At 39.4% G+C, this 27,626-nt stretch overlaps 1 protein-coding gene across 6 annotated transcripts; it reads right to left on the bottom strand.

The window, feature by feature from the left end:
- Positions 1-237: 237 nt before the first annotated feature.
- fam131ba (family with sequence similarity 131 member Ba) lies at positions 238-27,626 on the bottom strand. Of its 6 annotated transcripts, XR_009709630.1 has the most exons (10): positions 27,521-27,626; positions 14,080-14,117; positions 8,556-8,591; positions 7,701-7,809; positions 6,528-6,746; positions 5,238-5,378; positions 4,257-4,555; positions 3,565-3,822; positions 684-985; positions 238-551 (listed from the first exon to the last, which is right to left on the bottom strand). XR_009709630.1 is itself a non-coding variant. In XM_061256165.1 (9 exons), the coding sequence occupies exons 1-9, from the start codon at positions 27,546-27,548 to the stop codon at positions 767-769; spliced, it is 1,347 nt and encodes a 448-aa protein (XP_061112149.1). In that variant the 5' UTR covers positions 27,549-27,626; the 3' UTR covers positions 238-766. The 6 variants fall into 6 exon arrangements, 5 of the variants coding, with proteins under 5 accessions (XP_061112149.1, XP_061112150.1, XP_061112151.1 ...); XM_061256165.1 differs by having other exon boundaries at positions 238-985; XM_061256166.1 differs by having other exon boundaries at positions 238-985; positions 7,710-7,809.

Genomic DNA, 27,626 nt, shown 5'->3' with positions numbered 1-27,626 from the left:
AGATAGCTGCAGTACAGGCCTGGCAGAGCATCACCAGACAAGACAACCAGCCATGTCAGTGATGTCCATGAATCACAGACTTCAAGCAATCATTGCATGCAACGGATATGCAACAAAATAAAAAAAATATGACTACTTGCATTTACATAATATTGCTGTGTCGCAAACATTATGGTGCCCTGAAATGGGGGAACTATGTATAATCACTGCTGTAATTTCTACACGGTGAAACTAAAATGTATAAAAAGGCATTTTATTAAAATCTGACAATGTACATTTTAAGCATGTGATGATGGGTCTTTGTCCAAAAAATGATGGAGAGCACTGTATTTTCTGACAATTGATACATGTACATATCACATTTTGGTTTATTAAAATGATAAATATATATTATAATTTGTCATAATTATATTTATAAAGATGACAGTCTTATGCATGCACATTATGACTTACTTTTGGCATTCGCTATTCCACGCTGTCATACCTCTTTTGTGCCGCTGGTATTATTCATTCCTTCCTCCTTCTTTCTTCTTCCAGGCCACTGTATGCCTCTGCATAGTCCAGGATATTCAGAGACATCAGTCATTTATTACTGTTTTTAGTCCATCTTTTCCGTCTCATAAAATGTCTTTACAATTTGATCAGTCACACAGAGAATAAATACCTGGAAAGCAATAGAATACCTTGATCGGCTTGATTATTATTTCATAAGTTATTTTCATCAGTCAGTTGCTGTGTCTGTTAGTCTCTAGCGTTAACTTTCACCTCAGTTGGTTGCCACAGCAACTGTCTGAACTTCAGCCTCTTCATTCTTCTCCTCTAAGGATTGTACAACACAGGAAGTGACATCAAAGGTCTTGCACTCTTTGATTGACTCTGGTGCTTGCCCTGGACTGCTGTCCTCAGTAAGGGGAATCTCTTCACTTGGCAAAGGTGGGGTCAGAATAACAGACTCAGGGTCTGTATATGTTGCAATTCCCTCTTCCTGTATGAAATTTAAATCAGAATGAAGTATTGGTAATCAAAAGTAGGGATCAACAGATATTTTTTAGTCCCTGTGCAGTTTGACCAACATTCTCTTTTACAGTGTGGGTTATAGTGCTTAAAATCCAGTGTCTTTCACCAGTAGTGCTCCATGGTTCTTGAAATAACTGCAACTCCTTACTATGAAATTGATGTGGAAAATATTTTTGTATACTGTATAATTTTCTATTTTTGTTTCACACTGCACATGGCCTTTAAAAACAACATGCAAAAATACTTATTGATTAATCAATACCTGCACAGTTAAAGCTCAGTCACACTTAATTAGGCAGCAACAATAGGCCTTTAACCCTTTAGAACCTAGAGGCTGGTGTGATGGCCACTCTCTAGAATGTTCAGGATGAAGGTTCTTTTTGCTAGTTTGCTAGATACATGACCAATAAGATGCTCTCTACAAAATAATAGCTTGTCATAAACATAGCAAGCAAAAGCCAAACAATATAGTATATGTTGAAAGTATCAACAACATATAGCTGTATTTTATGGGGTAGTGCTCTTGCTATCTAGCAAGAGAGCTAGCCTACTGTCCTACACAATTGCTTGGCTTCCCTGCAGTCACATAGTCAAAATACTTGATATTGTACAATTAGCTCTTTTCTAATGAAATATGTAACTTGCTTTGTAATTATTACAAATATTTCAACACAATAATGAAAATGTGCTTACTTTGAACATTCTACAAAATATTTATAGAACTCTACTGGGCTCTGAAGGGTTAAAGATAAACATTCCGTATATGTTGTCCTTCTGGCAGAAACCACAGGTAAAACAATAACACGGAGGCAAAGTAACAAGAGACATTCTCCACCTGATTCCATATTTATAGACAGACGGTGGTTGACCATGCAAATTTTCAATGCAGTGAACCAGGTACCTATTTCTGATCCTCACTCGTACATCAAAGTGATTCTTAATTTCAAATAGTATATTTGAAGACCTCAAAAGAACGCTACAAGTCCACTCTCTACATAGATAGGACTGCAGTGAAATTCCCAGCATACATCTGTTACTGTTTTTCCAATGTGCATCCAGGGTTGAAAGATTGGGAACATAATCATGTATTGAGTGCCTTTAGGCTAACCATAATGGGTGGGGCAATGCAGCAATTTTTTAAAAACCAGGATAAAAATGACGGATGTTTCTACATGGCTGTAATATATGATATATGAGGAGTCAGTGGCAACCTGGTGTGCATGCTTGCCGTGGTAACAATTACAGTTTCCTGCAATTGTTCTATGGAACTACTCACCTACCCTTCCATTTTTCCAATAGCTTTCTTAAGTGGAATCAATACTTCAAATGTGATTACAATTAAGAAAATTGTACATAAACATGCAAAACATACATATTTTCAAAATAGAATGCATTCACCATTAATATTGTATGTGGGGAAAACATTGAGTATATACAGTATAAGAATGTTTATAATAAATGTGAATGTAGTTAGAAGTCACTTATTTTAGCCATAATTACCAATGATTACTTTTTTGTTGTTTTTTTTTTACAAAAAATAGATTATAAAATGTAATTGAAACTAAAAGGCAATGATAATCAGAGATAATCAGACCATCTGTCACAAATATTTACTTTTCAGATATAAACACATAACTTCTTTATATCATTGTCTGTAATGTAATGTTAACTGTCCTAGTGATAAACAGTAAAGAACACCAACACTGAAAGGCAGAAATATGTCTTCATTAACTACGAACACAGGGTAACTTTACAGAAAATCTGATTTTACCATGGAGAAATAATCACCTTGCAATTAATATGTGATAAATCAAGCTTGGCAATTAAATAATCTAATTCAAGTTTTCCAGTCTACAAATTAACCATCAGAGAATGCGTTGGTAGCTGTGCTGAACCATTTAAGATTTTTCTTAAAGGTTTAGTTGGAACCAAGTGAAAGTCTTCGCAAGTCGTTCCTGTCTCCAGTCCCCAGAATGTACTCTGAAACTGGTCGTATTCCCTCTGTGGCAATCAATCTGCTCAAACGGATGTAAATTCAAATTCCACTCAGTGAGACACACCTTATTGTACAATAAGTAGACTACAACTCAGTTGACATATCGTCCAAGTTGACCTGCAAAGAATTTGACATCCATGTTTGTTACCCTGTGATTGCTGCATGGTAATAGTTTGGGAAGTAGACAAGAGACTATTGATTATTAATAGAATGCAGTTTTTTGTAAGCACTCTGACAAAGTCAGAGCATGCTTGACATGTTACCTGAGTATCTGGAGTCTGTATCTATGTGACTGATTTTCTAGTGCCGTCCGTAAAAATGAGCATGTAATATAACAGAGGAGAGTTTGAGCAATGGATTTTGTTTTTGTGTTAGTAAAAATAGCTTGGAGCTTTTTATTATTTCAGCAACTAAAGAGCTTTTCAATATACAGATATGTTCCATACTAAAGAAAAGGAATAACACATTAAGTCTGAGGTACCTTTTATGCATTGCTGGCCTTGTTTTGCTAGATGCTTTTGTCCATTAAAGATATGGACAAAATCACTCACCTGGGTCTCCTCCTCTTCCTGTTTCTGTAGCAGACATTCGCTCTCTGTTCCAGCTTCTACACCGTTGGTCACCATCACTTCCCCTTCTACTGCTGACATGCCGATATATCCACCAGCATCCAGCTGATAAGCCTCGGTCGGCCCCGCCCCCCACAGGTCAGCTAAGCGCGGGTGAGTAGGGGGGCCCAGGCTGTGGATGGTGCTGTTCGGCGTGGCTTGCAGGGAGCGAGTCGCTCGCTGGAACCTGTGGTCCAGTGACTTGAGTTGATTTGAGAAACAAGACAAATATATGTTCAGTCTAAACACGGACTCGCTCCAGAAAATGAAACATCGCATTGAATACAATTTTAGATTAGAAATGACAAACAATGGAATTTTACTTTGCGATTTTGTTTACCAAAAAATGTGTATTTGAATATCGTTCAATCCCATACTGTACAAATTGAAAAGCATTCAGGCCCGTGCTCCAATAATTAATCAAGCAGGAGTTAACAACTTATTTTACTTCATAAATAAAAGCTGGAATTAAAAATAAAAGAAGTTAACTCTTGCTTGATTAGTCATTGGAGTGTGGGTTTCTGTGTGCTTCTTAATTTAAATGAAATGACCCAAATTAAAGACGGCACATCATAAATGTGTTTCTCATCGCTGAACAAAAGAAAAGGAAATGGTCGAGTTTTTTCTTTCTCCACCTGTTGTTGATACTGTAGAAGCTGCTGCTGCTGGTATTGCTGTAGCTGCTGAAGGTGTTGTAGCTGAGTCTGTTGCAGGTTAAGCTGCTGTTGCTGGGATAAATACTGTGTTGCGCTTCCCTCGTAGCCTTCACAGGGAGTCCCGCCCATCATGACATAAGACCCGGCGCTGGGGGAGTTCACCCCGACAGGCTCGTCTGTGATTGGCTCCCAGGCATCGGACGAAGACAGACAGTAGAGGCCCTGAGACACATATGTGTGAGGCCACACCTCTGCTGCAGACTGGTGTAATATTTGATCTGGGAGAAAGAAAAAAGATAGAATACTTAGCTGCAATGTTAACAGCAGGATTGGGATCAGTTCCATTTTCAATCCAGGAAATTAATTTAAATTCATTTCTGAAGGAATCATTTCTAAATTATTAATTTCTAGCAGAAATAATTTCAATTCACTGACTGAACTGACATGGAATTGACCTCAATCCAGGCTGCCAGGAATATCGATCTCGAGGGGGAAAATACATCTTGTCACCCGAAGCTCATATCAATGTAAGCGAAAGAAAAATGGGTGATACCAAAGTTGTACTATACAATATAAGTGTAGTATTAAGTAGTACTTAACACTTAGATTTCAATTTATTAGATTTAAATCGTTAAAATCCTGGGGTTAATAAATACACCTCCCATGAATAAAAACATCTCATACTGCATATGGACATTCAAATCTGGAGCTATTTCAATTTCATAACTGCAGCGATGCAATAGCTACAGACTGTGTAGTCACTGGCACATCTGACATACAGAATGCAAAATTATAAATACTCTGATTATTTGGGTGCCTGCTAGAAGCAGAGCCTTTCTAACACATGTCTTGGAGGAGAGCCTTGGGGTTAGCAACTGGGAATTCCAAATGGAGAAAAAAATCATTAGGTTTTGAACTTGGCAAAGAAAGATGTGGCTGCTATTTTGAGTGAGGCTGTACCTCTGCTGGTGATGCTCTCTTGATTGGCATCACTGAGGTGAGCCACGCTGCCTTGGTTGGACCCTGCACATAGACTGTCGCCCTCCATAGAGTTCCAGCCCATCAGGGTTGCTTCTGAGATAGCAAACTGCTGCATCACTCCTGAAGAAGTGAATAAGTCATGGTGACTCAAGGTCAATGTTTATGTTCTGCGGTCACAAAGAAGGAATATGATCCATTCTCATTTTGTCACATAAAAAATACAAGAGTGTAATCATGAGAGGGATAGTTTTAGAAGCACCATCCCACCCCCAAATGAACTGTGCTGATGAACCACCTGCTATATCTAATATATACAAATAACTAAGCATAGCTATTAAAATAACATTGGATGAGCTTCATAAAATTGAGAAATGCTAAAACAACTGGCAAAAGTTGTTTTGCATGATGTGAGATTTTAAACTGGTTATAAACATGCAAGTAAAATGTATTTTATGGAGGACAGACTATGTACCAGAAACCTTCAAGACTGCAGTGCATTAAACACTGTCAAAATGTACTGCACAAATTCTGCAGAAGCAGCAAATTGCAAAATAACTCATTGCAACCAGGATTATAATATAGATGAATGTAAAAATAAATTAGTACAATTGTACAGTGCCAAATTCACAATGTGACATTCATAACATGGCTAATTACACAAACATCAATACATAGCCATGCCTTCAGAGGCAGGAGAATTCAGATTTAGGGTGTGAAGTTGGGAATCTGTTTGCACAGTACATACTATACTAATAAGATGTGTTCAATCAAACTCTTATTCTTGTCACAGATATGTATATTTTCTCTGTCATGGACCTACAGCTTCATTACTTCCATCCTGCAACACTTCACTCAGTTGAACACATCTGCAGGAATGTTGCATGTTTAAATAGAATAGCTACATGAATACATTCTATTTGTAATGGGCCGCACAGGTTTTGTAGAAAAGCCTGCACCCCAGTATACCTTTCTTGCTTTCTACAGTATACCTACACATTTCCTATTTCTTGAAATTCAGGCAGCTTCACTTTAAAAGTCAGTTCTGGCAGTGCTAGTGTAAGATCATTTTAAATAAAAAAAAAGCCAATACTGAATTAAAATGTATGTGGAAGCTCTAGAAAGGCTGCCAAATGAATGCGTCAGTTTTCTTGCAGAGGAACTTTGGCCCAATGTTAAAATGAGATGCGGCAAATAATGTGTTTGTTCCATTATTATACTACTACGTTCAATGTCAACTCTAGCAGCAAATTGTCTCAATTTCACTCTTACCAGCTGCAAAGCGTGCCTCCTTCTCTCCGTCACTTAAGTCACTGTAGGCATCATTTTCTAGACGTCTCTCCCTCTCGCGGTTGAGGTTGGCACGGCCTGCACCTCCCTCTGGCCCGGCAGATGGTTTGCCCCAACTCTGCCATTCAATCATGTGAGCCACACGACCCTGGGCCATTGCCGTTGGCTTGGTCACTTTGTCCTTCATGGACCGTGACACACCTGACAGTTTGGGTTTAGATAAGACATACAAGGGCAAGGATAGGGAAAAAGGGGAAAGGGCTTGTTGAGTTAGTCAGTTTTTATTTTATTTTTTAATCCATTTTCTGGACGTAGACACTCAGACAATGGCAGTGGAAATATTTTGTGAATTGATTTTTTATCTTAATTTCTTTCTTTACAGCACTTGTTGGCAGCAGAAAGCTGAGTGAGGATTGGGTTTCTTTGTATTGGCCTGTTGATCACATTTAACCAGCTCTGAGACAGAACTGAGCCAGAGATGTGTGTGTAAATCTAACTGTTCATAAAGATGTATATACGTAGATATAGAGTATATGTGCGTAAAACTAACCATAGGCAAAAACAATGTAGTAATTCCGGTAAAAATATCAGTTTCATTGGCTTTATTTTTCATTTGTTTTAAGTGATAGAAATCTATGTACATTGTCAGTGATTAGAAGTTACTGCAATGTTTGCCATTCCACAGAATACTTGTTGTATTTATATAGAAAAAAGAATGACTTCTGCCATGTGATCACCTCGAGTACATCACTAGAAATGAAGGTCGTCTGAGTGCTGTGGCTTATAGTCATACTGAATTAGATACCACAGTTGTACATTAATAAAACACTCAAAGGTACAAAGATGGAAACGGAATGGATATTATCACATACAAACACTTTACATATACAGAACAACTACATTGACACCATATTTAAACAAAGAATAACAAAAACACATAAAGCTGTGCCAAGTAATATTATTGTCTCTGATTATTGGATTTGATTGGTTTCTCTCAATTACTGAAACAGTCATTGATAATCAATATCAATGGAAGCAGAATGTACTAAAAGGGTACCCCCATGGGGACCATGCTGGCTCCATCACATCTCTCCCACTCCTGCTAGACTAGAGCCAACATGGGGTCAGTTTACCAGCCACAGGACAGACACACACCTGACACACCTGACAGAGAGGACTTAGCCAGAGCACCAATCCCATACGTGTTGGAGTTGGAGTTTCGTTTCAGGCGTGGGAGGATGGAGGTGGTATCTTCCATAGAGAGCTGAGTGGAGGGTAAAGAGAGAGACAAATAGATTATGTGGAACCTGACAGAAAAATAAGTGTTGGGAGCAGTGAGAAGTAAAAGGTACATTTGAGAATTGTGAAAATAAAAGCAGTAAGAAGTTAAAGGTGATGGGGTGAGGTATGTGAGAAAAGAGGAAGTATGGTAAAAAAAAAACGACAGGGACGGAGAAAGCAACACAGCAGAAAAAGTGTGAAAAGGTTTCAGTCATTATAACACACACACAGTGACCTCCAGGATTACACCCCTTGGGGAAAATGAAAAAGCTGAAATGGCTGAATAACAAACAAAAATTGGAAAATTATTCCAATACAATGTCCCAGGTTTAAAGATTTTGAATATACCTCCTAACCTTTGTTGTTTATTTTATGTAGGCATACGTTATACTGGCAAAACCAGGACTGGACAAGATACTGCATAACTGCTTCATAGATCATCTAACACAACTTGGCATATCGTTCATCAGTATAGCAGTTGCTTTGTGGGCAGGGGGTTTTTGTTTTGTTTTATTTTGTTTGGTATGTTCACTTATAACCACGATATACTTGAATACACTAGATGAACAATCAAAATGCTCAAACAATATGCTAAAACTGTTTGCCTAGACTGCACTGAGAGAGGCCAGCAGCCAGAGAGATAAGGAGAAGAGGAATGAGAGACATCTAAGATGAGTGTTGGGAAAAAAAACAAATGTATGACACGGAATGATAATCCCAGAGACTTACATTGATTCCTTCCCATGAAAAGTCTGTACGTCCATGCTGAAGGAAAGAGAAGAAGAAGAGATGAGAGAGACAGAGAGAGCGGCAAGGAAGAGGAAGAGAGATGTGCCAGATGACAGATTCAGAGGGATCCAAATATAAGCAGAGTAAAGGGTAAATGAGAAGAGGCATGGGAGAAAAGACACAGAATGATTTTGGGAGGTAAAGCAGAGCAAAAGGATGTGATAAATATAGTGATGAAAAGGGATGGGTTGAAAGGGGGATCAGTTCATAGTTATCTAGCAGCGAAGAATGCTGTGAGTAATGGAGTCTCTCTCTTTAACTGTAATTAATGTTGTTCACAATTCTACTCAGAGGGAGTCTATTTTGGAAATGATGTCAGGGAAGCTTGGCTATACAGTGCTTTCCTATGGGCACCACAGCCACCACAGGCATTGGTGCTGGCATTGGGCAGTGAATACGCTGTCTTCCGCAGCTCCAAATGCAGTCGCTTCATTACCAGAGAGAGAATACTGAGGAACAATGGCAGTTCCTGAACTCCACCTCTCGCAACAACAAGAGCTCCATGAAATGTAAAGTATTAAAACTGCAAAGCAATTTTCAGGATGACTATATTCACAACCTTTTTAGGTGGTTGCAAATTAACTAACTTAACTAATTAAGACCAGGTTGTCAGGTAGTCTTGTAGCATGCATGAGTCTGGTTGCAAATGAAGGAGAGCATGATTTGGCTGATTCCTCTCTTTATTTTGGGAGGGGGGGGGGGGGGGGTGTTGTTCTTTTGTCAAAAAAAGCAAAACACACAAGCTCACAAGAACTATGGTTTGTGAGGAGCAACATTGCATGCATGGAATTGTTGGAAACTCAGTCCTATATCTCAATGGCAGCAAACATCTAACATTAACAAAATGCATGTAAATCCAAACTATTTTTCACATCGCATTTCACAGGCCAATCGATCAAACCAGCATTTACTAATTTCTGGCATAATGACTTCTTTTAAAAAAATAATAACTTTCAATTCCTACACAGTCAACCAGGCTTATTGATGAATTGTGTATGCAGTCCTACAGGGAGTGTAATTCATAATGAGTCACCATCAGGTTGTAGACAGTTTCACTCAATGTACTTTTAACATGCCATCTGTATATTCATTATTCATCATTTCTTCATATCAAGTCTTTATATAAATATCACTGCTCAAACACAGCCTGATGAGTAATGAAGCATATATTAAACAAGTATGATCCAAACAAAGCTTTCACATTCCCAGCTTTTTCATTTTTGTCATTTCATAGCTTACATCATGAGAATCCAGCTATATAGAGTGGTTTACAACAAGAAAGAGATTCCAATCTCCCACCACCCTTCCCCGTACCACCAACTTCCTACAGTGAACAATACCACATATAAAAATAAAATTCTGAGACACAGGTAATGTGCCTTGCTGACAAAATCAGAGCATCCTGTTTATAGATTTCCACTTCCAGCACTGCTGAAAATGAGCTAACAGTCTCACAGCTAGCCCACCGACCAATTCCATGCCAACTGATCCCAGTGCCGCAAGTTCTTCTTTTTTTAGCACCCAAATAACCAATAGGATTAAAAATAGGGGCGAAGCACAGTTCACAACAAATCACAGTGAATACTACAAGGCAAGGTTATTACAATTACAGTACAATAAAAGAGCTGCTGTGTAATCGGTGGCTTATGTGATAACAGTATTCCTGCAAAGCTTATGTGGAGGTGCTAAAAAAACTATTTTATTTCTTGTTCCACATTGAGCGGAGATCTGTGCTTTATCTTCACTGAGCTGCAGCGTGTCTTATTTTTGCGCAAATAGGAAGTTGCCATAGGAAGCAAGTTTCAACATAAATTTACCCAGCCATTTTCAACATAAGTGGGTACTGTTGCTTTAATCCTTGAAAAAAAAAATCAAGGTCATATCCACGCATTCCCATTTCACGAATGTGCTGAAATCATCAGCTTGTTTTGGGGCAAGGGTGGTGGGTGGTGGTGGGGGGGACATCAAGAAAGTATTTTTGTGTAGTTTCCAGGGACAAAGTAGCTCTGAAACTCTGCACCTTATTTACAGTCTCACTGACTCTGATAATATAACTGATTCATATTTATTTCCTTTGTGTACTCTGCTTGCCATTATTCTTTGTTCGAAATAACTTTACCATGTATGACGAGGACCTATGTTTTTTTGCTTCGAAACGTTTGCTTTCTAAAAGTTGTCACCATGATAATTCAGCTGCAAAGGTTTTTGTCTGAAAATTGCTTACAATACTGTAAATTTAGATCTGTGCAATTCTGATTGTCTCTTTCCATGAAGATGCAAAGCACTTCTCTTGGTCCAAACCTTTGGTAAAAATGTTTATTTGTCAAGAAATGCAATATAAAAGCGATCCCTTGTGCACTAATTAAATTTTAAAGATCTTGTTTAAATATAGTTCACGTTTTGGTGAGATTGGTCATAGCATGCCCACCAATTCAGAACATAGACTACCTTGAGGCTAACATTGGATTGTGCAATTTGACACACAGTGTTTTAAGGCCATTCTTTATCCACACACAAGGCCCCATTTTCCTCCAGCTGCCTTTGCATCGATACAAATTCCAAATGCAATTCTACTTACTTAGTACTTAAAACCAATAATTCTGAAGAGCTAATTTGATTGTTGCCTTGAAACAGCACACAAGGGATTTGTGGATTGGATTGCCTGGCTTCATTGGGAATTACCTCTTGTGGCCACGAGAGGGCGCTCTTGTTACACATGTCTCCCTCATGTAGTCGAGAATCACTGATTGCACGAGTGGGTAATCATGAACAGGTGCATCTGATCTATATAAGTCTGTCTGAGACTCAGGGTTGTTTGTTACTTCCCCATTTTTCATTGCATGGTTCCGCGTTTTATTTTTGTTTGTGCACCAACGGGAAGTGTGGATGGACTATCTGTTGTGGTGAAGGGAATGGGAGCTGAACACGCAGCAACCCTTCACCATCTTAGGGTAATGAGGACGGTCCGTCTCACCTTCACTTTCACTTTTTTTTCCCTGCACAAATAGCAGAATTTTCCTTCTGTTTAGGCCATGAGTTAGGGTTTATAGCACCCTTTTTCTTTGTTCACTTGCCTTAGTAGGCTGCTTGTCCACGTAATTGGCTTCCACCTAGTTTAAAAGCTACCTTTGGGAAGTAATTAATTAATAAATTAATTAGTAATTAAGTAAGGAGCTCTAGGTTGAGTTGAAGTTGGGCCCAGGAGTACTGAGGCCCTCTTATAATTAAAGACGGGCTCAGACTCCCTAAAGCTTGGGGCAAGCGTAAGCTGAAGACAATGTTCACCCTATCTGTATGTAGAACTTTCTCTGGGCACTGCTGTGTGTCTGTTTCCCCCAGCTGGTTCCAAAGCTGACAGCTGCATTTGAGTATAGCAAGGTATTTCTTTCTGTCACTTTATTCAAAATGCATTGCTTTCGTTTTTGTCAGTTTACGTATGTTATTGTACACATCGCACTAAGTCTCAATATGCTGCTGTCGGAGGTAACACCCTTATCAGATCGAGCTTTACCCACCTCCGATAGTCCGGGATCTATGTTGGAGATCCCCGTGGCGGATTGTGTAGTTAGGTTACGTCAGCATACGTCTCCTGCCCAAGATGCTTATGCTTTGCATTTCCTTCTAAGTGCAGGTCTGTTTTATGTTTTCCACTAAGTCTAAATACATGAGTGTTGGAGGGATCGCTCCCCTCGGTGGAGAGCTTTGCGAACCTCCGATAGCCTAGGGTTCTGTGTTTGACAACCCTCGGAGCAGAATGTGTATTTAGTTGCCTTCCCTAAAGTCAAGTGGTGTACATAGTCATTGGAGTATCGCCCCTCTCAGTGGAGAGTTTTGCGAACTTGCCGATAAACCCGGGGTTCTGTGTCTGAGACCCCCGTCGCTGTCTGTGTACACTTCCTACCTCTGTATTAGTATTCCTGCTTCGTCAGGAATTACAGGGTTAATGTTTTGGAAGATGCTCTTATCCAGAGCAACGTACAGTTGATTAGACTAAGCAGGAGACAATCCTCCCCTCTAATGTGTTTCATGTACTGCCATCTCTGTTTTAGTAATCCTGCTTTGTCAGTTGAATTTGAGGCGGGATGTTTTGTGTGTATTTTTGTTTTCACTTTGTCGTTTACAGTCCTAGGTAGGCTATGCCGTAGCTGGGATACGTAATTCTCTCCCATGATCTGTTTGCATACCGACGCCTCCTCGCCTCATTTTACTATCGCTATGTCATTAAGGCGTGAGGCTGAGTTTCCCTGCCGCTTATAATTTCCTTGCTCGAGTAAGATTAGACTCACGACCGTTTTGTACAGGTCATTTTTTGGTTGGCTGAGTGCGGGGGAGTTATGTATTCCCTTTCTTATTTTCCCCTTCCTCATCTAGGACATATCCCCTGTCTCGAGGGATATCCCTAGGAAATATTAGCAACTATCCCACGTCTGATGGGTAACTTGTAGAACCCCCGTCTAGGTCGCGTTTGGTCCTCCGACCCCGCTCCCTTACATTCAGTTCTTGCGTCCCACCACCTTTGTTACTATTCATTGTCTATTCATTGTCTATTTGGAGAAAGCTGCTATGGGTGTTTCTCAGTAGGCTGTTGTCTAAACAAACCACTGTAATAAAGCTTTATTTTGTTAAAGCACTGCATCATCAGAAAGGCACTTCGTACCAGCACTTATGACTCACCTTAAATGGCGTTCACTTGTTGATTTCTGCAGGCTAAATTAATTCCACTCTGATGGGGATGAGTTTTTTACTGGGCAGATTCATAACTAACTGTGTCTTTCCAGGGGCCTGTTCTACAAAGCAGGATTACTAAGGAGCCAGATAACTGCACTGAATAAAACCTGGACCCTGATCAAATCTGGAACATGGACAGCCATAAAAGAGCTTTTTTGGGGTGCTGCTTTGTAGAACAGCTTTTTTCACCATTATCTCTAGTGCCCATAAATCTGAGAAATGTATATGTACAGTTATGTTGTTTGGTTTATAGCCTCTGCTTGCCTTCCTATTGTTTGAGATTTCTCTGTGCCTCAGTTTCTTTGACGCAAGATTAAACATTTATTTATTTTATTACATGTAACAGAAATAATCAATCTATCTAAACATTGTATTGGGCTGCAGCTCTGCCTCTGTATCTGCTGTATATACATAGCTGAATCTGGTTGCAACGTACAGTAAATACTAAAGGGTGACTAGGGTGTATTAATATTTAAAAAACTTAATTAGCCAGAATGTGAAATATGTTCATCAATTACTACATATGCCTCCAATTTATTACAAATTGCTATGGAATAGAGGTTTGTCATCAAATTTAGCACAATATGTTTAAAGAGCACTCTCCTATGACTGTTTCCCAAACAGCAAATTAGTAATGTAAGGAAAATATGCTGAAACTTTTTAAAGATTACATTTTGGTAAAAATAATTGTGTTGATAAAATAAGAGCATTTACACCATGTGAATACCAATCATACCTGCTCCCCATCCTTCCGTACCGGGACTCCATCTGCGACTGGAGGAGGAGAGGTAGAGAGAGAAAAGGAAGAACAATTCATAAATATACCATATTAATAAAAGCATTTACAGGAGAGAGAGAGAGAGAGAGAGAGAGAGAGAGAGAGAGAGAGAGAGAGAGAGAGAGAGAGAGAGAGAGAGAGAGAGAGACCACCTGCTTCTTTGGCTGATTTAGTCAGCAAGTGCAAGTGCATTATATCAGTGTACACACATCCCCAGTGAAAGGAAAGACATGTTTGATGGCAGGCTAGCTGAGCATATCAACTAAACTACAAGAGAATCTCGAGTGAAGCATGTATTTTTGTATTAAATAATTATGTAATATAGTTAAGCTCACAGGAGACAGAAACAAAGTAATAGGTGTCTGGCCAGGAAGTAAAAAATGTGATGCACAATTCAATCAAGCTTACCTGTCTGATACTACCTTACCCCTACCTGACAGGTACTGTAAGAAATTCACACAATTCCAGTGCTTGGGCAATTCACAAGATGTATGTTACCTGGAGAAGATATTCAGAGCTATTGGACTAAGCTTCCTTTACAGTTACTAGTCTGCTGTTATCATCTGGCCACTATTTGAACCACAGTTTTGGGCAGTTTTAAAATATTGCATATACAGTCCCCTCCAAGAGCAGCAAGGTCAATTCCTTTGTTTTTGCTATACACAGGAGACTTGGGGTCAAAAGATGTCCATGAGATGACAGATCCGGATTTCCTGGTATTTGTATATAGATTTGTGAAACAACTTAGAACATAATACCTTTTGCATCAGACCACCCAATTTTTAGGTGAGCAAAGGTATTGGATAGATTGATTAAACAATAAATAGTTACAAATGTCTACTCTTGGTTTTAGCCTTGGTTTTTACCCGTGAAGACTGCACTTGTGTTTGAGAAGATAAACCAAAATGAAGATCAGAGAGCTGTCTTTGGGAGAAAAGCAAGCCATTTTGAAGCTTAGAAAAGAGGGGAAATCCATTGCACAAGGGAGTTACCATAAGAGATACAGTCAGGTGCATAATTGTGTCACTGTATTTGGACAGTGACACAATTTAGTAATTTTGCCTCTGTACACTGCCACAAAACAAAACAAACAAAACAATCAAGATGTGATTGAAGTGTACACTTTCATCTTTAATGAAATAACACAAATATTGCATTAACAATTTAGGAATTACAAACATTTTTTTGACATAATCCTTCCAGCAACTGGCTAGTTTGAATATAAAATAGGTAATGCCCGACAAAGGCAGGCGGCCATGACAGAAATTGGTGTTTTAACAGATACTTCTGACCTCTGTTTTGGATTATTTCTCACATTTTCAGAAAAGGTTTGTATCAGACTGTATCAGATATATAAACAGGACAGCACTGAGAGTAATAAAGCTGAATATTGTAATATGCATGCTGAGGTTAAAAAAGAACTAAGGTTAGCCAAAAGGTAATTTGAAAGGCAAATCTCAGATGATGCAAAATGCAATCCCAAACACTTCTTTCAATACTGTAGTCGGAAAAGGAAAAATAAGTAGGGTCAAGTGCATTAAGAATAACAAAGGAGAACTGCTGTATAAGAACAAAGATATTGCTGATGCCTTAAATGGCTACTTTGTTGAGTGTTTTAGGAGGGAGGAGGTTACTAGTAGGCCAGAAGGCAAACTCAATACTCAAAATGTCTTAGCCAATATTGAGATAGGGGATAAAGAAATGCTGGATAAATTATATAAACTGAAGACAAATAAGGCAGCAGGCCCAGATGGCAAAGAGTTAAGTGAGTTAATTTAAACCACTGGCAAGTATTTTTTGAATACTGGAAAAATACTGGATGACTGGAAACAAGGCAATATAATACCAATACATAAGAAAGGGACCCAAGCTACAGGCCTGTCAGTCTTGTATCTCATGCAAAATACTAGAATCTATCATTAGCAGCAAGCAAATTATTTCTTGAAAATAATAGCATTCTAAGGGATAGCCAGCATGGTTCTTGAAAGGGTAGGTCATGCCTGACAAACCTTTTGGCATTCTTTGAGGAAGCTACCAGGTGTTTTGATAATAGCATGGCTTATGATATTGTATATGTAGAAAGCATTTGATACCACATGACAAACTCATAATCAAAATGAGGATTGTAGGAATTATATGAGCCATTTCGAAGTGGGTTCGGAATTGGCTATGGGAAAGAACACAAAGAGTAGTTGTAGGAGGGGCCTTATCCGAGCAGAGTATTGTGAGAAGTTTAGTCCCACAGGGATCGGTGCTGGGGCCACTGCTCTTCCTCATTTACATAAATTACCTTAACATGGGCATTGAAAGTAATTTAGTAAAATTTGCAGAAACTAGAAAGTTTAGCTAACAGCATGGACTCTACTAAAGTAATCCAGGAAGACTTAAACACAATCCAGAAGTGGCAAATTAAATTCAATACAACTAAATGTAAAGTTCTACACATGGGAAATAAAAACATAAGTTGAAAAAGACTTGGGGGTCATAGTTCACCAAAGCCTTTCAGGTTCTAGTCAATGTGCTGCAGAAGCAAAAAAGGCCAAAAGGATGCCAGGATACATAGCCAGGAGTATTGAGTATAAGGCCAAGGAAGTTATATTCACCTTAAAAAAATACTCTTGTTGGACCACACTTGGAGTACTGAACATTCTACGCTGTCGCATCACAGACTGGAAAATTTGTGCTTGCGGTGTTTTACTGGAAAGATTGTCCTCGTCAGGGACATCACGGTTCCGCTGAGCATAGTGACCAAGCCAAGTATAATGACAACAGCTAGTTCAGTGGTTGCTCCCAGCAGCACAGACAGCCTTTAAACTAAGCCACCTGCAGCAGGAGAGGGGTTGTGTTGGTGGTGATTGACAGGTAGTCACACTTTTCCTTCACCACAAACATCTGTTCTGGGGCAGGCTACCTGCTAATGTTCCTGTGTCCCCTGTCAGCACAGTTACCACCTCTTCCAAAGCCATGGCACGCAGTGTTCTAGTTGGCCGAGTCATGACACCCATGTGGGTGCAAATGTGGGTCCATATGACCACTGTCAAGTCCATCACCTTAAAGCAAAATAGCAAGTTGACTGATGTCTGTCTCCATGTGTAGCCGTTGAAGACCGACCGGGACATCTTTCAAGGCATCCGCATGGCTCAAACACCAGACCCTGCCATTCATCCTTCCAGCTGCAGCCCTCTTCATGCAGAGCCAGTTACCAGTCTTTGGGAGACATTGACTTTGTTTCCTGCCAGATAAGTGACTCCCCCAGGCGTGGATATAGCTGGATATGGAGGCAGATATCCGAGAATATGTGAAATGCTGTCACAGGTGTGTTCTTGAGAAGTCTCCAGAGTCTGCTGCCCGTGCTCCCCTAGAGAATATTAGAACCACAGCCCCAGTGCAGTTGGTGTGTTTGGATTTTTTCTTAGCGGAAGACAGCATACAGTGATCAGTTTATGTCCTAGTGGTCACAGACTACTTCATAAAGTTAGCCCATACCTTCCCCTGTGCCAACCAGACTGCAAAGCAGGTCATCAGGAAGCTTTGAGATAACATCTTCTGTGTCTATGGGTTTCCTGGGAGGATCCATTCAGATCAAGGAACCCATTTTGAGAGCACCCTGATAGCAGAGCTGCTTCGTCTGTCTGGTGTGGCAAAATCACACATCACCACGTACCACCCCAATGGGGGCACTGAAAGAGTCAACCGCTTCAGACCTTGCTCATTTGGAGTGAAGTGGCTCTGGCCCCAACAAATTCAGTCTCACACCATTGCGTACAATGCCACCTTGCATGAGACTACAGGCTATGCTCCATTTTTTATGATGTTTGGCCGTGTCCCAAGACTGCCAGTGGACATCATGTTCAAACAGGAATTTTGTAACCCAAATGTCCTTGACTATGACTCATACGCCAATGCCTTCGGGCCTCAAGTGTGCCATGGAGATTTCCCCATCGACATTCCTCAGTTGAGCAACAGCATCAGGCATGCCAGTATAACAAAAGTGTCAATGGTACATACCTCAGTCGTGGGGACTGCGTGCTAGTAGCAAACAAGAGCGAACACGGTAATAAGAAACTTGCAGACAAGTGAGAACACTGTCATTGATGTGAATCCTGATATCCATTGTTATAAAATTATGGATGCATCCCTGAGGCTTTCAGTCCTGCTGCTGCTCTGTCGCCCATCCAACACTCTGTCCACGTCACACCCCCTAGCTCGACTGACACCTCTCTGCCACATGTCTCTCAGCCTCACGTTGCTTTCGTTCCCCCAGATCTTAGGTAGGCACACAAACCTGTTATATCAAGGGCAGGTAGATTGGTTAAATTGGTGAACCGCCTCATTGAATCTATGGTATAGAAGCTTTTCACAAGGGAATTATAAAGATTCATTCTCAGTCTATCCTTACTTAAATTGAGAAATAGTGTTCTGCTTTGTTTCTTTGTTTTATTTTCCACTCATAGCTAATGTCACTATTGGACAGTCTATGTTATAGCCAAGTGTGGTGTGGCATATGCCGTGTCATAGTTTTCTTCTTGGAGGTTTAGAGGCTTGATAAACCTCTGTTTCATCTTAATCTGTTATCCAGGTAGCATGAATAGCTGACTATGAATGGCATTCTCTTGTTTGCTTGTGCCTAGTCAAGTCTAGTAATGGTATTCTACTCTGTGCCTTCTGTATTACACACAAGGAATGTGACATGGTTATGGTGACATTCAGGGGGAGGTGGTGTGATTTTGTCTTGGGTTGCTTTCGCAGTATGTCTTGGGTCATTTGTACTGTGAAGATGTTTTCTAGATGTTTTCTGGCAAAGTGTAATCCGGCCTTTCTGTTCTTGAGTGTTACCAGTTGTTTGCACCTTGGTAAACCCTCTGTATTTACATTCATGAAGGCATCTCTTGATTGTGTAACAGGTGAGAAATTGCCTGAGTCCGAGGTGGGATTTGAACCCCGGCCTCTCACTTGTCCAAATATTTGTTGAACGAACGCGTTACCAGTCAGCTAAAGACGAACTCGCCACTAGCCAAGGGCAACAACGTTCTTTTGAATTTGAGGGTTACGTCATCGGGGAGTGTTGTCGCGATAACCTGCTACCAGCCTTCACTTTCACTGCACCATCCGTGCTTACTAGCGAACTAGCTGAGCTAACCATGCTACAATTGCAGACTTTGACAATGATACACCTACCTCCTCGAGAGTGTTGTTGACTTGGCTAGATGTTATGAAAGGGTTTTTCTTCATCAGGAAATAAATTCCACATGGCCACATCTGGCCATGAAACTGTGTGTCAGTCAATTGTAAAATAATTTTTCAGCCTCGGAGGGACTATGTATAAAAATGGCGGTAATTCCTAAATGGTTATATTTTTGTTTTGAATTTTGAATTAAAGCTGAAAGTGTACACTTCAATCACATCTTGATTGTTTTGTTTCAAATACTTTGTGGTTGTGTACAGAGGCAAAATTACAAAATTGTGTTACTGTCCAAATACTTATGGACCTGAATGTTTACTGTATGCAGTCTCTAGCTAACCCATACAGGTCTGGATTAATTTGTTGTAAAATCTTTCTTCATGTTGATACAATGCCTGGTTTAAGTCCAGAAAAGTTTTCTCCTCTGCAAATGAGTAAGATAACATGACTATTATATCCTGGTCTCTCATTTGAAACTTGGATTAAAATCAGAGAAGTGAATAAATATGTCTCATCACTTCCCTCACTTGAATGTACTTTGCTTTAAGTCAACATACTTTCAATGTATGGTTTTATGTCCCTTTTTCATACAAATTCATCTCAATTAAAACATCACTTGAAAAGGTTAACTTTTTTGAGTTTAATTAAAATGTGGTCTCTGTAGGATCTCTTCAATCAGAGTTCAATCTCTGGAGATACAGTTTGTAAATTATAGAGAAAGGTGAAAGGACGTTGGTTTGAATTTGAGCTTGCCATTAAATCAGGATAAAGAAAATAATCCTGTGATGGCTGGGCTCGGTGTGCAGGAAGGAAGCAGAGCAATCTGAGGTATTGGTTAAGTAGGCACACAGTCCAGGAGGTAAAAGTGTGCTTCTTTTCACAGTAGGCGGCTGAGACCAGGAAACCACAGGAAAGGAGAAAGCAGAGATGCAAACCATCTGAAAATCCAGCCAGCTGAAAAGCTGCACCTAAGTCAGGTTATTTCAGTTGCATTAATGATTTTAGTTTATTATTTTGAGTCCGAATCCTGTGAGGGTGACAGCTGAAGACTTTTGTTATTTTTCCTGTTTGCAGGAATGCCGTCGCTCCCTCTCCGTAATGACCATTATTGTGAATATTGTGAATGTCCAGAATTTTCGTATCTCCCTGTGTCCAGCTCTTCTGTCATCTCAGGGGTTTGTCAAATTCAATTGTCAAAGTAGACTTCCAGAGCTAATGCTGATACTGTTATGAACTGATATACTAATACTAGCTATTTAGTACACCTTTAGTATACCTAGTGGTGGGCAGCTCTTAGGCTTTGGTGTTAGGTAATATTACATACTTTACTTATGCTTTAAGTGAAGTAATGCTAGTCTAATCCAGTGATCATGGCTGTTCTTTTGTTTTCCCCTTACAATTAGCAACCAATTTAGACCTGTGCAATGAACTGCTATGGATAACTGCCCTACTCGACTAGGTCCCTCATTTCATAAAGTCAGCATCGTCTGAATGCTCATCCAGTTAGTACATCCTTTGTTTCTATTTTATAGCTACAATTTAATTCAATTCAATTCATTTTATTTTGTATAGCGCTTTTCACATAAGACTGTCACAAAGACACTTTGTGACAGTCATCTACACAGAAGGGAATAAAACGCATCAGCCCTAAGCCCCCAAATAGCATATGAGGTAAATGACTCCCTTATGGGGGGAAAAACCCTCAAACGGTGGCAAGAAAAGATTCGGGAGGAACCCAGCTATAGGGGCTTGCCCATCCACTGTGAGCCTATAAGTTTATATGTATTAAACTAGTAGGTAAACTGGAAAGTCCATATGGAGGGATATATATTTAATAAAAATAAGGACACCAACCATTCAAAATTGACATTCTCCTGGAGAAAGTTAATACTCTGGAAAAAATGCAGGAAAGGTGACACCCAAATAATAAAGACTAATAATAGAACCTCGCCATAAAAATTGTAAACATGTATAATTCTAAAGAGATTTACAGATGCACATCAAGGAAAATTTTAAGTAAAAAGTAAAATAATGTAAAATGTAAAGATGGATTTCTGAACAGAATGATGCTGCAGAGAGATAAACTTTGTACCATGAACTGAGCAAGTACCATGGCAGAATTTAACAGAAGGGGATTATTCTCTGGGACTTTCTCATTGCCGATGCAACAGAGGGACCTCATCTTTCAGCCAGACTGTCTGTCTTTCAGAAAACCTGTTACACTCTGTGCTGACTGCTAACTATATGAGAATTTATTGCCTCCTTGCAGTGTCCTTTGTTCATTATGTAGTCCGTTCACAGATTAGATGGTAGGAGAAATTAGATAATTAAACCTAATTCAATTAAAACCCCATTTGTCTCGTGTCCTAATGATTTTCCTGTCTTTTATTATTATGAGATGTAGAACTTTGGTCCATCAAGGGTCTTGTGACTTGTACTGCATTGACTGATCATCTCTGTGCCTGATATTATGAGTAGCTTTGTAAATAATTTACTCTGCCACCAGTTTAACATTGGAAATATATATACTTTCTTCCAACTTACTGCTTGTAAAACTCAATACATGGTGCAAATCTGTCTGCCTTCAGCCTCTCAGCTTATTGCTTTATTTACTCTGTGATTTATACGATGTGGTCTAGCTAGCTAATGTGACGTACGTTATCACTACACGTTATCAATTCCAGCTGTGGAGACATTAGTACAGGTGTCTCTTTGTAAGAATATATATTTTAAACAATGATTTTTATGATCTCTTGTATGTTATTCATTGTATGTTATGTGTTGTCTTTCATCGTGGACTTAAGAGTCTGAAATAAAGTTTGAATGAATGAATGAATGAATGAATGAATGTTAATGTTAGCTGTCAGCTGTAGCTTATATTAGCAAGCCAACATCATCAAAATAAATAACCAGTGCAAACTGGCTAGCTAGCGTTATTTGAAACCGTATTACTCTAACGTTACTACCAAAAGGTCGGATGCAAGGTCGACAGCAAGGTTACAACAGGCAAGGTCAGATTTAATGTTTGTAAAGTTATTATTATCTCAGTGTTTCTCTTTACAGCCGCCAATGAGCCTCTGGTGTTTATTAGCTAACGTTAGCTGTCACCAACGGTTGTGAATGACATGAGCAATACACAATCAGAAGTTCTGGTTTTGTTTTTTGTTTTTTCCCCCCATGTTTCTGGCACTTTGAAACTTACGTCGAGCATCTGTGTCAGCTCTCATTGATTGTGCCAAGCACCTGTTAAAACTGAAACTGCCCTGTAAATGGACTGTATAGGATCTGGGTTATCCACCCTTTTAAGAATCGGAAAAGGCCCGATCCACTGTGTGCCTGATTACATTTGGTATTACAGTCCAAAACACTACACGATTTCAGCATAGTTATCTAGCGAATTGTTTATACACAGCTCTGGTTCAGTCTATTTTGAAGTAACGTTACTTTGTTCTGCGGCTGAGTGGCCACTCGGAGGTATCTTAGCGACCTTTGTTTACAAACATTCTGATTTCATCTATTACATCCAATGATAAACCTTCTCTCACTGATGGTCAATTCTCATTCACCATACTGTGTTGTAATTCATTGAGTGCAGACTGTTGCAGACATTTGCAAAAATATTGAAGGAAGTGTTGTGATCTCCAGTCATCATAAATAGTTAAATATTCTCTGTGAAACCTGCAGAAGTCATACCAACGGTCATTAAGGGGAAAAGCATTAGTGACAGTTCAGTCCTGTTCAAAAGGAATAGAGGCAGGACATGATTAAACTGGCCCTGTGGATAGCAAACAGTCGCTTCCCAAATCAGCAAGCAAAGTTATGACTGTGGTGGACAGGGCAGGGTCGGTCCTGACAGATTTAATGCCTGGGACAAAGTGGAATGCATCTATCTCTTGACAACCTCAGCATAATGGTAACTCTTGGGTTCACACCAGCACACACACTGACATGCGTTCTTCAATGCAAACACAGCAGGAGAGGTCTGACTCATTGCAGTTGTCTGTTCTAGGCCTGCACAACTAGTGCTGGGGGTGAAATGAAAAACATTAAAAAAAAACTAGAAATGATGCAGAGTATTCATATGCTGTGGCACTACGAACAGTGGTTAGTGACAACCTGGTTAAAAAAAACCAAAAACTATTCTACAGTTTTGCAGAAAACATTTGTCTATGCATTACAAGATGACATGCTTTACACTCAGTGACCATTTAATTAGGTCTTTGTTACACTTATTTGGTCATTGGTCTTCTGCTTCTGTAGCCTATCCAGGTCAACATATAATGTGTTGTGTGTTCAGAAATGCTCTTCTGTATACCATGGTTGTAACACAAGGTTGAGTTACAGTCACCTTCCAGCTTGAATCAGTCTTGCCAGTCTCCTTTCACCTGTCTCATTAAAAAGGCATTTTCACCCACAGAACTGCCATTCACTGGATGTTTTTTTGTTTTTCGCAGGCGATCAGCAGTGAGATACTCAAACCACCTTGTCTGTCACCAACAATCATTCCACAGTCACTTTGATCACATTTCTTCCACATCCTGATGTTTGGTCTGAACAATAACTGAACCTCTTCACTATGTAGTGGCCTAGTAAGATACATGTCTAGGACCCGGAAGGCTGATGGTTTAAGCCTCGGTGTAGTCACGAAAAAATCTGCACAGCTGTTGGACCCTTAAGCAAGCCCTTTGCCCTGCATTGCTCCACGGGGAATTGTCCCCTGCTTAGTCTAATCAACTCTAAGTCACTTTTGATAAAAAGCAAACAGGTAGAGTTGTTCATTAATAATGTATGTATGCCTTTAAGCATTGAGTTTCAGCCACATGATTGGTTGATTAGATATTTGCATTAACGCGCAGGTGAACATTACTACCTAATAAAGTGGTCTGTTCAGTTTAAGGTATCTCACTGTGTCTAGCACATTATATTTGAGCTGCATATATTTGATGCAGTTGAATAATAATTTATCTGCTTATCTTTCATCCTTATGATGTTTTCATTTTTAATGATAGCCAAAGCAAAATCAGATTCTGCTGCACTACAATTCCGTTAACCATTATATTCAGGCAAATGATTATATATTTATTAAATTACAATGAGGGCAGTGCTATCCATTGTAACAGAAAAATTACTATTTCATACTGTGTTTATTTAACTTCTCTTATGATGAGACAAGAACAAACCTGCCAATCAAAACCCTGCCTTATATATTGAACCAGACGACGATTTATGCCTGCACTGCACTGACCACACTCATCATACATCTACATGGAAGTTTTCACAAAATATACCACCTGCTGTACTCTTAGCATTTTTAGTGCTCAAGCCATCCCACTTTAACACGCTGACTTCCACCAAGTTTGCTCAACATGTACGGATCAGACTGGCAGCCATGAAGACATATACCAGTTGGTGAAAGCATTAGTCAGCCAAAGTGGGTTGTTAGTGAGTCAGCCACTTGGTATATGAGTCAGTGAGGCCATGCGCACACAGTTGGCACAGCAACCATATTCAAAAAGAGCATTGCAATGGTCTGTTGCATACACACATTTCAGAACTAATCAACATTTCTAATTTTATATTGTTTTGATATAATTATTATGTTCTCCACACAATCCTAACTAGTCTCAGGGTCAGTATCATTGGACAAAAAAGGTGGTATTTAAACCACATTTAGCCTAAGAGTATCAGTTCAATGGTTGCTCATAAGTCAGATTTAAAGAAATCGATATAAAGCATGGCAACAGTAATGTAATACCAGGGACATTTAGCAGAGTGCTGCACAAAGCCAGTAAACACTGGCATATATACACTGTCACTGGAGCTGATGGTAAGACATGTCACCTACTTGCTGACCAAAACAAACAGACACATTCAATCAATAATCTATAGGCATACTAGCATATTAATTATTGGTATAGTAAGAAAACACATTTTCTCACACACCAGAGGTGTGCTATTCTGTACGTAGTGGTTAAGGTACATGACTGAGACCCACAAGGTCGGTGGTTCGATTCCCGGTGTAGCCACAATAAGATCCGGACAGCCATGGGCCCTTGAGCAAGGCCCTTAACCCTGCATTGCTCCAGGGGAGGATTGTTTCCTGCTTAGTCTAAGTGTTAGTCGCTTTGGATAAAAGCGTCAGCCAAATTACATGTAATGTAATGTAATTGCTGTAACTAAAACAACATTGGTAAAATATATACTCACCGAACACTTTATTAGGAAAATTTTCACTTTATAACGCCTATTTATTCATGTGATTATCTAATCAGCCAATTGTGTGGCAGCAGTGCAATGCATACAATCATGTAGATACAGGTCAGTTATTGTTCACATCAACCATCAGAATGTGGAAGAAATGTGATCCAAGTGACTTTGACCGTGGAATGATTGTTGGTGGCAGACAGGGTGGTTTGAGTATCTCAGAAACTGCTGAATTCCTGCGATTTTCACGCACACTAGTCTCTAGAGTTTGCAAAGAATGGTGCAAAAAAACAAAAAAATACAGTGAGCAGCAGTTCTGCAGACAGAAGCGCCTTGTTAATGAGAGATGTCAGAAGAGAATGGCCAGACTGGTCAAAGCTGACAGGAAGGCGACAGTAACATAAATAACCACACATTACAACAGTGGTATGCTGAAGAGCATCTCTGAACACACAACATATCATAACTCTAAGTGGATAAGTCTAATAAATGCCTAATAAAGTGCTCACTGAGTGTATACACATTTTACTGTGCTGAAAACGAGTGTATAACGTCTTAGAAAAAATAAATAAATGAGCAGTAAAAATTATCGCTATAGTATTCTCATATATCATAGTATTACAGTATTAAATCGAATATACACATACTGTAGATATTTGAAACGGAATGACTATTCACAGTATTGCATACTAATTTATCACATTAATCATGGTAACATAATGCTTTGCTTTCATGTTAAAAGACTATTCCTGTAATATGACAGTACACTAAACTTTATCCAGGAACAATGGATCCAGATGCATGAGAAATCAATTTTACATTAAGTATGCCAACTAAACCATAGCCACCATCATCATAGCCCATTACATTTAATGACCTTTACATTTAAACTCACTAATGTTCCCCACATCACATGAAAAATGCAATGATTGCAAAATTAAAAACTGTCTGAAATCCTGAATTGGGAATCTTTTGTTCGCTGTTCCAAGAATAAACAAAGGTAACATAGATGAGCTTAAAATAGAAATCATTAGCATACTGACATGCTTAGCTAGGTTGATCTAAAGGTAGTCCTTGTTCATCATATCAGCAGTATATTTCTTGATTGTTGTGATTCCACAATCATTTCCACATAATTTACCATATTACACAGATACACTCATATCTTTTAATTTACTTGTGTTGATAACATAACCGTTATTAAAGCTCGACCTACATGTCTGGTGGTATCTGATGGTATTGGTCTAGTCAGACTGTACTGTAATTACACAACACCCAATCAAGATCATATTTCATACCATACATTATATACCACATGATCAAAAAGAAAGGCACCATACACCTGATTGTACCCTAGTTACGCTGTGCACTACATACACCGGAGTCTAGAACACAGTTGACATTGGTTAACTAAAATGTCAATGTCAAACACGGAATCCATACAGCATAGTTACAAAGCTGAATTATAAACACTCATTTTTCCACATCCTTTTTGTCCTCTCTCTCTCTCCTGTCTGCTGTCTGCTTCTGCAATGAAATTCAGCATGGCTTCTCACGCTGCTCTCCATCACTGCTTTTCTGACACTGTTTACGTGTAACACGACACCATATAAGCAATGCCAATAACAGAATTTCCCTTCTATTCCTTCTCTCTATCTCTAACTGTCATCATTGCAAATAATCTGTACCAAAAGGTTGCAGCCTCCTTTTTCCTTTCCTTCCACCTCCCCTACTGCACCCCTCACACACAGCCGGTTATAAATATAAACGTGGAATAAGAAAAGCATCCGGGGAACAAGAGATCTTATTCAACATCTCATCAAAAATAATAAGGTCCGGCAGCCTGCTGTCCTTTACCATACAAATCTCAATCTGTTCCTGAGCATTGAAGGCAGACATCATGATCTAAATGTTACCATAGAAACCCACACCCCCATAATCTGTGCTCCAATTAAGCTAATCCCTTTCCCCTCTCTTGAATATTTAGCAAAAGGAAGAAAAATGTTGCCTTACTGAGAGTCTTGGAGCCGATACATCCCATGGTTTTACAAAGGCCCAGAAAACAAGCAAGGAAGCACCACCCTTTCACCACACATTCTCTCTCTCTCTGTCTCCCTCT

The sequence above is a fragment of the Conger conger genome, chromosome 9, assembly GCF_963514075.1.
Source record: "Conger conger chromosome 9, fConCon1.1, whole genome shotgun sequence".
Lineage (NCBI taxonomy): Eukaryota > Metazoa > Chordata > Actinopteri > Anguilliformes > Congridae > Conger > Conger conger.
The sequence above is the reverse complement of the archived record's forward strand: the minus strand, read 5'-3'. Positions and strand labels throughout refer to the sequence as shown.